The sequence below is a fragment of the Struthio camelus genome, chromosome 2 (genome assembly GCF_040807025.1).
Source record: "Struthio camelus isolate bStrCam1 chromosome 2, bStrCam1.hap1, whole genome shotgun sequence".
NCBI lineage: Eukaryota > Metazoa > Chordata > Aves > Struthioniformes > Struthionidae > Struthio > Struthio camelus.
The window spans coordinates 7191902-7205046 of record NC_090943.1 but is presented as its reverse complement, the minus strand read 5'-3'; the positions used below and the strand labels follow the sequence as shown (position 1 = coordinate 7205046).

Sequence of the window (13145 nt, the reverse complement as noted above, 5' to 3'; positions counted from 1 at the left end):
GCAGAAAGCTGAAGAGAAATAGTTTTTATCTCCAGAATCACAAACAGTACTGGCTGACCAAGTAATGTTAAGAAAGCCATCTACTATATTCAAAGCTCCCTTTTCAAGTGTATTCTGCTTGTAGATTTAACTAATACAAAGCTGGAAATAGAAAAAGACTTAAAAGAGAAAACCAGTGTTAACCAATGTTATCCCTAGAAGTCAATTTTCTTACCAGCTATCACAGAGTGGTTTTACGTATTCTTATTCTTTGTTTAAATGGAAAAAGGCACCAACAGACAGGACCTCGCAAGAATATGACTAACCCACAGAAAGCCTAAACACAACACAGCCACACTCAATCTTGTGATTTTTTTCCATCCCACCAACACGAACCCACAAGTCATTTCAATAAAGGTGTAAAAAGTCCATTAAAAATGTTTTCCAGAATTTTCAGACTCCTTTTTTTTTGTTTTTGTTTATCTCAATGTCTATTTAGATGGTTGGCCTTGATGACAGAGTCCCCTAACCTCTTGCTCTTCAGCTTTCCAAGACGCTGGTCAATACAGTAAGACTTGCTGGTGACCAGATGCGTTAACACTGAAAAGCTTTGCACAGTGAAGCACCAGAGATTAACATTTATCAGCTGATTTGTGACTGCCTCCCTGGTATAGGTCATTCCCCTGGCTGTTTTTTTAGGAGAAACCTCCTATAAGGACAGCTTCACTTCCATTCAAACTAAAGATCAAGGATCCCTTCCGACAGCTTAATTCAAAACAGGAGCTGCGACCCAGTGCCTGCTAAACACTGCAGGTGTCAGCTGACATCACAGGATGCAAGATTAAGGTTGAAGGGGCTGGAAATAACTTAAAAAGCTATGATACATGGAACCAAGAGATCAAGCTGGAAGAATGGGGAGAGGGGGAGACGGAGAGAAGGAAAAGCATTCCCGTGAAGGTTTTTCTTCTCTGTTTTACATCAACCTTTCAAACCTCTGAATTTTTCTGCCATTATGACTGAGAGCTGTGGGGAAACGTGAAATGTCAAACCAAAGAACATGTGGTCAACTATTTTTCCTGTTTATGATTCCATAACCTGTAAACTGTCACACCGGCATCTGCCTCGATCTGATTTTTAAGGGAACTACCTGGCCCTGAAATCCCGCTATATGACTCAAACCAAGGTGTTGCCCTTTACTACGCACTGAGAAAATCCCCTGCGGTAGTCTGAGTACCTAAGAATCGTTTGGTAATATTCCCATGATTCAGCTGAAAGAAAAAACAGGCTCCTGTGTGAGGAAGGATTCAGTTGCTCTTGTTAGAAGAATTAATCTAGACAAAAACAAAGAATACAAAGAAAGGGAATGCCTCGTGTTAGAGACCGAATTTTGCTCTTGGATATGCATATAAAACTTCTTCTGAAGTTAAGAGCATATCAAAGGCAGGATTAGGCCATAGGACATTTGCTTCACGAGCCATGGAACCAGAGCAAGGGTGGGAACAAATGCCGTCTCTAGGTATGTTATGACTAGCAAACATTTTAGTAGCCTACCTGCTCCATTTCCGTGAACGTGCTCTGCTCCTCATCTTCTTCCTCGATATCAGACTCTCCCACAGCAATAGGAACACAAATAGACAGGTCAGGATTGGTCATAAAATCATCATTGTCCATAATTCCTAGGTGTTTCTCCCCGTTTTTATTCATCCCATCCTCAGTGTGGTTCTCCTTGTGATTCTCTGTGTCCTTGCCAAGCTCAGTAGTTGTGTGGCTGTTCACGCAGTTGTTGAGAGCGCCTGTATTCTGGGCAGCAAGTTTCATCATTGCCTTCTTTTCAGCCGTTGTCTTAGGATGCCGGAGGACGTTGCAGCAAAAATCCCACGTTGTGTGTTTCACATACTGAAGCCCCCTGTTGATCCGAGCAAAAGCAAGTTGCAGGTTGTTCATCTCTCCATCGTCATCAGGTGCCGAGAGGTTGTCAGCACTGAAAGAGCTTAGCAGCAAGGCAAGGAACAGGTTGAGCACCTGAAATGAATAACAAAAAAAAGGAAATCAGTGTCATGTGGAGGACAAATGTTTGGTCTTGGAAGCGGGAGGATCTGGGTCTCATCTCATCTGTGCCAATGTAACACCACCAGCATTTATTGAAATACCTCTAATCATAGGTGGCTTCAGGAGGAGTCAGAATTCTGCAGGCTTTTCCAACCACATTATTTTCAGGGGCAGAAGTTTAGCATAGACAATTACACATCCTGACTTTCCCTTTCCCTGCAACTCCCCGAAGCATGAAAAACAAAATGCTAAGCTCAGAAACAGAATATGGGATAAAAATTTCATTGGACGATACATAGTATACATAGTGTCAATATTTCATAAGTGATGGTGTAAAGAATTTCCTGCCATTACTATTATTCCATCTTGGATAAAATCTTTAATTGTCACGCTTACTAACATCCAAAAATGTACTGCTTACATGTAGAAAAACACTTGAGAAATGATGCATTCAGGGGCCCTTTTGGTTGGCCTCAGTGTAAATACTGTTATTTATATTTCACAGTATATAATAATATACATATGCCTGGTACTTAAAACTAGTAATACATTGGAAACAGGTCTAAATATTTGAATGTGTTTTCATGGCTATCCTTGATTTAAATACCCCCTCAAGCTTGGGGAAGATCTACTAATATTGTGAATAAACACCCAAGAGGTCAGATAGATAGTTTCAAAACTGATCACTAGTTGCTGCATATGGGACACTATACCTGCTTGTGGTCTGAGAAGAAATGAACTATAGACTTCATGCCAGACTGACAAGGGCATAAAGCTTACACCTGAGATGGATGCCTGGGAGGACTGTGTTGGGGCAGAGGTGGCTTAAACCACTATCAACTAAAAGTTTTGTTGTCCCCACTCCTCCTTTTCTTTCAAATATTCCAAATATACAAGCTGAAATTTAGCAAACTAGCCTAGCCTTAATCACACTGGTAGCACTTTATTTAAAGTGTCCTGTTGGTCCTGTTTCACAAAGTGCTCATTGCAATCGCTGTGCTTATAAACGAAAGTGGTTGGTAGCACTGTGGATGTCCATGTCCTTTACGAGCTATCGAATAAACTGCCCTTGTGGTGCTCTGGCATGAGCTGACCAGATATATGTTATATATCCTGCTGTAACTGGTAGGTATGACACAATATTTATATTTTGGGGGAACCTGTGCTGAGCAGGAGGCCGGGCAGGACGCCCTGCAGAGTCTCCAGCGGCACCAGGTAAAACTGTATGCAGCCCTCGAACTCCACAGACTGTAGCGGTAGCTCTGATGGTTTCCTCGTACATGAACACCTACATGTAGACACCCAGATTTTCATATCTGAAGCTAAATTTCATCCTATACTCCATTAAGTCTGCTGTTTGCAGAATGACTCGTTTGAAACATTTTGTTTCGCTTTTCCATATACTGGTTAAAATGCCAAACGATAGTTACGCAAGCTCATCCCGACATACCTGCAGGTGTATATCATAGGCGGTAACATCCTTCGTGTTGTTATTTACTATGGATTATCAAGCAACGTTGTTTGCTTCCCAGAGAAGCAACTGACATTTTGCACGAAAAGCTATTCGCACTTTATGCTTTTAGCCAAAAATAAATCTCAGATATCATTACCTCCTTCCTTTACGAGCAGGTAACCTCAGAGGTGTATTGCTGGGTGTTCAAACAGAGTGAACTGCTGTATAAGCACTTTATGTTTACTTGTTTCTTCCCCCATTTCACTGTACACTGCCTTTTCCAGAAAAATATATGATCGGCCCATGACACACCACATTTCCTGTAAGAAGCTGCTAATAATATCTAGTTCTCCTGGGTGCTAAAGCAATGCTTTCAGTTTAAGTAAAAGAAAACTAGAGACTAATTCAGTTTTTGAAAGCAATGGTAGATTCGCATGTCAATATGGATCTCCTTAAAAAGAGGCTTGCTTTCTGGTGACCCCAAACATCCAGTCTCCGCAAGCAGGTCCTCTTTTTGGGCTTTGAGGTTAGGACCCAAATAACTGATTCTCTCAAAACAAACTCCAACTCCTTTAGCATAATGATGACACATCATGCTTCATAGGCCTTTTCACTTGTAATGCCTTTCCAAAGCTGGTGACTCTAGTTATGTAACTATTTAGCAAAGGCAGAGAGTAATGTGCAAAGAATCAGGTTCATCCAGCCTAACTTTAGGTGCCTCTCTGAGATGCTCAAATTGGAGGAGTTTTCCTAAGATATTTTTATTAATGATGGTGACAGCCTGGCATTCCTGGACATGCTGAAGGGCTGAACCATTGTCTGGAGGTGCCTACTGAAGTCTAGGCTAGCTTGAGTCCTAATTTAGGAACGTCCAAGCTAGATTAAAATATGGCTGCAGAGCAAATAACTAACATGACTTGCCAAACTCAGCCAGCGCAGCACAAAGGTCTTCACGTCACTCTCTGATCAGTGAAAGAAACTGATTTTCTTCCTTCCTATTTGTTTCCAATGGCACTGAAGAGCTGCACTGCTCTTCATGCAGCACAGGTGGGAAAGATGCAGTTTCCTCTCTGGAGACCTTGATGACTTCTAGCAAACTTAACGCAATATTCAATTTATTTTATTTTGTTTACTGTAGCAAAATCTGAGAAGTTGCAAAGAAAAACTGCTCATAAAGGGGGTTGCAGTATATCAAAGAAATAAGAGATCTAAGTTAAAGCCAGAGACCAGCAGTAATAGGTCATCTAGTCCATCTCTCTGTTACTGAAGGATTATTTCTTTCTTTGGAAGCACATTTTCCAGTCTTTTGTCCATTTTCATCATAGGGCAAAGTTTACCAAGAGAGAGAACTCCTATAAAAAGCAATTTACATGATAGGTTATTTTCTATAGTCCCTTTTCTATTATTTCAGCTACTTGTGCCTGGATAAGAGGCTTATATTCTCCCAGCCCAGTTTCTCTTTATCCTGTAGACAACTCATAATCTGAGGTTCATAACATCTTAGGCTCTTGCTGTTGAAATGATCGTGATACCCCAAGTACGACGTGAGGTCCTTGTGGCCCAGGGCAGGAGGGAGAGAACATAGGTTGGAGAAGGATGGCTCTCCTTCACATTTCCTGCTCAAGGTCAGCCAGGAAAACATGTGAAAACAGGGGTGTGGATTTCCTGGCTTGTAGCCGTACAGCTTCTCTAGAGAATTGTATTTGACCTTCCAAGGCAGGCTAGCAGTTGTGAATGAGAGTCTTCTTGTGAGGCACTGTATGACCATTCCGTCGAAAGAGGAACCTTTTCTCACCAACTCCTTGTTAGCCTGCTTGGTGAAATAACAGGCTTATTTGTTTAAATGTAAGAAATTGAAATTTAATGACAACCGTGGGCCAAATTCAGCTCCTTCCCCGTATAAGATCTCTAAACTACTGTATGATGGTAATGAGAGCAGAGGTTCTGCAGGGGAAAGAAACATGGAGGAAATAATATTACAGCAATAATTCTCTCTTATAGGCAGACATAAAAGTGACTATCACTTCAATAGTTTCATATGAATTATTTCCACTTTCCCTAAGAAAGAAGAGAACAAGGCTTGACTTTTCCCCTACCTTGATAGCCACCATGTGAATTTCCCTGCCACTATGGAACAGCAATAGCAGATTGCGTGCTTGAAAAGCAGAGTCTGTGGTAAGGCTGATATTCGTACGCAAGGCTTTAGGGGGGGTCATCTGCTAAGAGAAGCCATCTAGATGGGCTGGATCTAATACTTACAGCAGAGGAGCTTGGGCCCAGTACATCCCGTCCCAAAACAGATGGCTGCAACAGGCGAAATGAAAGGAAGGAGTAAAAGTGCTTGGTCTCTCCGTTATCTATGAAGAATAGGTAGAGTGGCTGCTGCAGCTGTAGTTACCTGCATCGTGGACATTAGCCGTTGGTTGAGACGAATGCCGCCCCCACAGCCCATTAGTGTTTCTGCATGTTTACCATAAGGATAGGAGTTTTGCTGACCGTTCTCCGCTATGGGTATTGACATTACGTTTCCCTGCAGTTTCAGCTGTCTCTTGTGTATCCGATTGTCTTTAAGCTATACAGGGCAGAGCAGTAATACTAGATGGCAGCTCTGCTCACCCATAGTTGATGGTGTTTGCATGTATGGAGGGAACAGTCACCCTACTTCTCCCTTCATAGTTTAAAGGGGTATGTATAATTAATGCACCAGATTCCTCAGTGCTGTTCTGGCTACTTTACATAGGAGTAAATCTGCTTGAGTAATGGAAGGGTAGATTAGGGCCATTAATTACACTTCACAGCACCTCTGTGTCACATGAGAGTTTCCTGAGGTCATTTTAAGCTGTTATTCATCTCTCCGTATTTTCAGGGGAGTTATAAAGCTGGACTAATACAGGTGTATGCCAGACCTAACACGGGTACATCCTTGTACCCATGCAAGAGGCAAGAGGCACCATGTAAATACTAGTCTCGTTGCCAGTCTGACAGGTTGGGCCACAGTGAGGAAATGCCTCTTCAAAGAGGGAGGCTGAACTGGGAAGTGAGGCGTGTGCTTCCCCTGCTCTTTTCTCGCAAGAACTGGCTGCTGATCCCGGAGTTCGCTCTGCCTGCCTTTTCTCACCTCCAGGCTGTGTTACATCCTCAAAACAGGCAGAGCATGTGAGCGTATGTATGTCCTTTTCATCCTTAAACACAGGTTCAAAGCAACCCAAGACACTTGTTAACCACAGCCTGGTGGATTTCCCATGTTGCCAACCCCATGTTTTGGATCTGTTATCCAGCTTCATGGGTTTAAACATGTACACAAGCAAAACCACTCTAACTGCTGGTCAAGAATTATCAGCGCTTTGGGATGCTTTGGTTTTTAAGGGTTGAATTTAGATGTCTTTTTAGTTGATGGACTTTCAGTGTTTTTTGAAAGCAAGCCCCTTAGAAGTATCAGAAGATAAGGCTCTGGAAACTGAGTGCTCCCTAATCAGAAAAGCTTAGCCTCAAAGTCCAGTCGGAGAGGGGAGGGTGAGATGGCAGGTGGAAGCAGATATATTCTTTCCACTACTAAAGCCACAGCATAAAATCAAGCATGCTCCCACAGGTTTTTCATCAGGTATCACAAAAACCTGAATAATTCACCAGCATAGCAAGAGCTCCAGCAGGGCTGTTGTGGTCTTCTCAAACCACTGTCTAGACAGACAAAAAGTGCTGTCAGACAAGCCCAGTTGCAACCTTCCCCCAGCAAGACAGCTACATCCAGGTTGTTATAGGCTCAACATACTTCAACAGCATTAGGGAAAATATAGAAAGTTTATTAATCACAAAGCAACAAACTAAAAGTAGTTTTGTGCTACATCAACAAAAGTGTATAGACGCCATGGTGAAGAAGATGTCAAGGTAATTAGGAAGACTAACTGTACAGACCTGGACTGACTGTGCACATCTGAGGGGTTTTGCTATTGCTGTTCCCAGCAAGGAGTGATTATGGGTGAGAAACACCCACGTTATACCTAGAATATTTTCATTGTTCATATGCAAACACCACCTCATCAGCTGCTCTACCAGCCAGCAAAGTTACTATGCAATGACTAAGCACAAGAAAAAATTCATTTTAGAAGTTTAAATTCTGTTGTGTTTACCCAGTAATAACACCAACCCTAATCCTGCATGACTGGGCTCATGTGTAGGACACTGCCGGATTGAGGCAGAGGGGGATCCAGATCGGTGCAGAGCAAACTCTGTGGAAGCTGTCCTAGATTCTACAACAGAGGAGAGCTGGGGCCACATTGGCACTCTGGGTCAGTGCCCTCATCCTCTCTCCCTCCTTCCTGGAGCCATACCACCACAGAAACACAGATCCTAAACCTCCCTTGAGAGGGGGATACGCAGGCATGACCACAGACCATACAAGACTGCATTCAGTTTTGTGCTCAGTCTTCTCTAGGCCATCTTGCCCCTTGGGCAGTCACATCTGGAGGTCAATAGAACAAGATACTTCCCATTCACGCACGGCAGAAGACATCAGCACAAACAGTCCTGTCTGTGCTGACTGGGGAAAGGAAAGCTACATGTGGAGAACTGAAAGGAAAGAAGGGGAAAAAAAAAGGTAGGAGAATAACAGAGAAAGAAAACCAGTGCAAATGGCTACAGCAGGGAATGACCTCCCTGCAGCCTATGTATTGCGCCAAAGCAAAATCAATATGAGGGCAGGATCAGGCCCAGCAACTAGAAAATTAAATCAAAGAGATGAGAAATAATCAATACTAACTTTTTTTTTAAACAAGGGAAGGGAACACCATTCCTTTAAAAAGTTACTTTCTAAGCCATTTCCCACGTTTTCCCAGAGAAGGGAACCTACAATGGCAAAGAGGCAGGAAACAAACAGGAGGGAGGTAAAACTAAGACTGGAGGTGCTTGAAAAATGTCTAGCCCCAGATCCAAATGCAAATGCCTTTTTTCCATCTCCACAAAAGTTCAACATAGAAAATATCACCTTTTTTCTCACAACTTTTTTTTTTAAACTCTGTCAGCTAGTGGGTACTTTACTTGCCAGAAAAATATGACAGAAGGCAGAGTTCCTGTAGAAAAATTAGCTTAATAAAAAAAATGAAATTGCTTTTCTATTGAAAAACCTTATAAGAGTTCCAGAGACCTGGAATTTGCATGTGTGTTGGGAAAGGTGAAGTCAAGAGTAGTGAGGAGATGGAGCTTGCAGAATCTGTCATGAGAGGCAGAAAGCCAAAGTAAGATTGAAAGAGGAGGTTTGCTCAAAGCAGAAAACAGTGTAGCAGACTACAGCACATGTGGGGATGTCAAAGAGGCAATTACTATAATCAAGGACACAGATGACCAAAGGGAAAAAGTAGATTTCAGCTATGAAAACAGTAAAGAGAGGGCAAAAGGGGAGAACGAATCTGAACGAGAATCTGGCTAGGGATGGCCCAAACAAACTAGAAAGAAGAAAACATGACACAGGAAATCTAGAGAATTGGGCAATGGAAAGTAAATCTTCAATAGCAGCAAAGAAACAACATGGTTAAGGAGGATGAAAAAAACACTAGGCCTCAATCTTCTCCGTTTTGTTTACAGAAATATCAAACCTATGGAGTACGTCCTTATCTGTTGGAGATTCTCATCAGTAAATGTGGGCCAGTGGTTGTACTGGATTTAGAGGAGTTTAGCACGATAAAAGTGGGCTAAGCTGGCTTTTGGGAACAGGAGGAAGTGATGAATGGCAGCAGGAGATCGAAGACAGGACCTCTCTGACAGCAGAGTCTCCAACAACAACAAGCAGGTGAGAGAGACTTCTGCCTGATCAGGGTTCAACAGACCCACAGAGGCAGGAAACTGGCATCTAATTCTGTGTACTACATTTAATTTCTGTATTAATTCTTCAGCATATTTCCTTGGGAAGCCACAAACCATGCTGCCATATAAGTGCTAGATGGAAAAACGGAGATATTAACAGCAGCGTTCACTGTACTTGGAAAAGATACATTCCAGTTTCTTTCTAAATATCATACACCTCCTAAGAAGCTTAAGCCTGTCATGATTAGCTGATTATTGCACACGGGATTTTTTTTTTAACAAAAAGTATAAGCTGTTTAGAAGTAATGAATAATGTATTAAATTTGTACCACCTGATCTATTTTAACATTAAAATGTTGTCCTTGCCTCAGTGCATGCAAGAAAGAACTCTGTTGTCATTACCCTTTCAATGACATCCAGATAGCTCACACAGTGACATTAATAAAAAGAGACATGTTTAGTTGTACCTACCTTTGCACACTCTTGTCCAATTAAATTTGACTCAGTGTCTTTTAGATTTTCAATAACTATCCAGCTTTTGGCAAGAACTTAACCGCTGACAAAACCCTCCTTAGACTATTAACCAAGGAGAGATGTAATATAGAAATGGGCAAAAGGAATTCTATGTACTTCCACAGTTTACGCTGGTATTTTATCCTACTGATGCGTACAGAGCCATATTTTTCTTGGAAATTCAACTCCTCGTCAATCCCCTGATCACAACCAAATCTCAACAGACAATTCATTAGTACCATCATAAAATAATATACACGGAGGTTCCTATTAAAGATATTTTGTCTTGTCAGTGCTGTATATAATGTAGTCAATGCTTATGCAGTGTTTTTAAAGAAATATCTCTGATGTGGAGACACAGGTAGTACAAAAGGCATAAGGCTGATTTCCAAGGGGCAGGTTTAATCTATCAACATTTGTCTTCCTCCATATTTCTAAGAAGTCTCCCACCCATGCAGGTGAATGGGGGATAGTTTCATATTTTATTCCTCTGTCTGATATCCCACTGACTCATTTATGGATAAGAGCAAGAATACCTTAAAATTCCACTGACAGACATCTGCACTAAATGCCAACATCTCCCTGCTTGAAACATCCTGAAGAAGCCAAATCTGTCCTGAGCCCCCAATGAACCTGGTTTGGTCTTTTGCTTTTGGAAATTCTTACTTCACAGATGAAAAATGAGCCTCTAGTTTTAAGCTTCCTATGAGCCATACCAGAAGCAAAGGCTCACTTCTTTTCTGTGCTGCTACTTTAATTAAGATTTTTAGTTATTTGTATTTGCCAAGATCTACATTTCTACGGATGCTCCAGAGGAAAGCTGGCATATTTCAGAAATATTCAGCATGGATGTCAAATAGTGCCTAGCAAGCAAGCAGACATTGGAGATACTTGTCCCATAGTACAAGATGCTTGCTCAGGTTTAGGCACCCAAGTGCCAACAATCAACTATTTAGAAGAAACAACTAAGACTGTAGCAAGATGCGCAAACTCATTAATTTGAAGTGACAAAGGAAGCAGATTACTTTTTAGGACAGCATTTTGAAAGTAGTTTCTCCTCCCATCTGTTCCTGGGTGCATTTCCCTCACCGTCGCTTTTATGAGAGGTGGACTCACAATTCCTTAGCAAAGCAATTTTATACTCCCAGCCTTGAATGGACTCTACTTAATCTACCATATACAATCACATTTTGGAAACAAGAATCCAACTTATCAGTATTTGATGGTCCCTCAAAAATATTCTGAACTTGATTTCCTCAGATTTTTTAGCATCACCATCTAGTGTTACACAATAGGGTGCGACATATCTGCCCAATAAAATAAATTACAGTTGCTTAAATGAGCACTGATAACTCGCACATTTTTTAAAGCCTGGAGTCTTAGGCAAAATGATTTTCTTTAGCTCTAAACTAACTCATACTAGGACACAGGCTTTCCATCTCTGACTAGTGGTCATCAAAGGAAATTAGACTGATGGTTGGCGTCAGGATTTATCTTTTTCATTCATCACATGATCCTATGGATCTGCTGCCCAAAAGTCCTGGTGGGTCATTCATTACTCTTAAGGATGTTTCATCCTCGAGCAGGTACAGCTAGATGTTTGCTCAAAAATATCAGGTATCCGAGTGCTCTGCTTCCTGGAAACTGCTCAACCACCCTGCCTATATCCTTTAAAACTCTCAGGGCAGTGAGAATGGATAATGGAGCACGTAAATGGCAAAAATTGCTCTGGGGCATACGGTATATGTGGGTGCTTGGTACGAACATTATGAAGGGAGAAGCTGGGAAAGGTACTGGGGTTTAGATACTTTCCTCTGAGGTTTGGATTCTCCAGTATAATATTAAATGGACTTGCTACCATCCGTAAGCAAGCATAAGCCACTGGAAGCAAAAAGGATGGTAACAGGATGACAGTTGTTTTGAGTCTATTTTGTTTATGCCCCAAAATGTGCTTATTCATGTATTCTGGGCTGCTCTTCTGCAAAGCTGCACGTAAATTGAGAAAGAAAATTTGCCTTGCTTAATAAGATGTCCAAGCTGATGATGGAGACTCAAATGACACTTTTAAACTTTCCTCTAGTGTTCCCTCGGGCCTCCTGGCTTCTTCTGGACCCTCTCTAACACTGCAGCCCCCCAGTCTCTAGTATTCCCCCAGCTCTTGTCACAGCTTCTGCAATGACTCCCCCTCCTCCTCGGTGCGCCACACGCACTCCGCTTGCTGCTTTGCAGATTTTGCCTGTCCTGACGATGACCATTACTGACATGCCTATTCTCGCTTGTTTGTCTAGTGGCCTTCTCAGCTGATGCAACTGAAATACAAATGCACATTTCCAGAACGTTGGGAGCTGCTGAAAGAGCAGATAAGGTGAACAACTGCACCCAGACACAAACACGGGGGAGTGGAGAGAGGAGAGGGGAAGGGAATACCGTTGCAAGACTTCAGACAAATCTGAGCAATGTGGACTTCCCTTTGAACCTCCGGTGGATGCACATTTCCCTGCAAAATGCTGTTCTTCCCCAGGTTTTCCTGCAGTTGTATCTTAGCCCTTCTTTCTTCTGTTTTTGTAAGAAGCAGAACTAGTGGGCCAAAACTCACGCTTGCCTGATGAGATTACCTGCTTGGTCATAGTACTACAATATACAAAGCCTGAGGATGCAAACCACTGGTTTGGAAAGTGAAAGAAAAAACAAAGACTGCAATGTTGTGGCTTGTGCTTCTAACCCATCCTCCTCCATCCTTCCCAAACCCGTTCAGTTTCCAGCAATCAGATCTAACTTAGTATTTGTAATTAGAAGGCACACATTTAAAAAAAAAAATATCCAAGTCTCATCCTTCGTTTATATTACACATCAGATCTGTGAATAAGAACTGCAATATAAATGTTACATTCCCCTCCAAGGATATTAACCTTTATTAACAGAGTGGAACTCTTTAGTGGCCCCCTTGAATAAGAACATGTTTGTCATTAAAAACAAAAATAATTACTTGATTCAGGGCAGCAAGTCTGGCTGCAACTTTCGAGTTGTACATTTCTCTAGGGATGCAGTAAAAACCATGAAAATGGGGCCTCAGTAGTTCTAGATTTGTATATAATTTGAAAAGAAAATAAGGAGATCACTGGAAATACACTATCTATCACATGTCATCAGTGTTCCACTTTCATTCACTTTGTGGGACAGGAAATTTTAATGAATGAGGTCTCATTCCCTTGGGGTTAAGCAACTCTTAATCATCCTGTAAAAAATTTCAGGGTCTTGAAACCATTGCATAGTACTTCATGTCTTCTAAAAAGGCCAAGAGTCTTGATGTACCTTCACTTAGTGACAGTCCCTTTGTTTCAGGCAGAAACGCAAG

The 13145-nt window shown here is 41.7% G+C and overlaps 1 protein-coding gene across 1 annotated transcript in view; it reads right to left on the bottom strand.

Annotated features, from left to right (window-relative positions):
- The window catches only part of LOC104148556 (sodium channel protein type 5 subunit alpha), a 216933-nt gene that overhangs the window by 73592 nt on the left and 130196 nt on the right, over window positions 1-13145 (bottom strand). The window contains exon 17 of the mRNA XM_068934177.1: window positions 1531-2001. Within this exon, the coding sequence (XP_068790278.1) occupies window positions 1531-2001 (471 nt within the window). The remainder of the gene's footprint in view (window positions 1-1530; window positions 2002-13145) is intronic.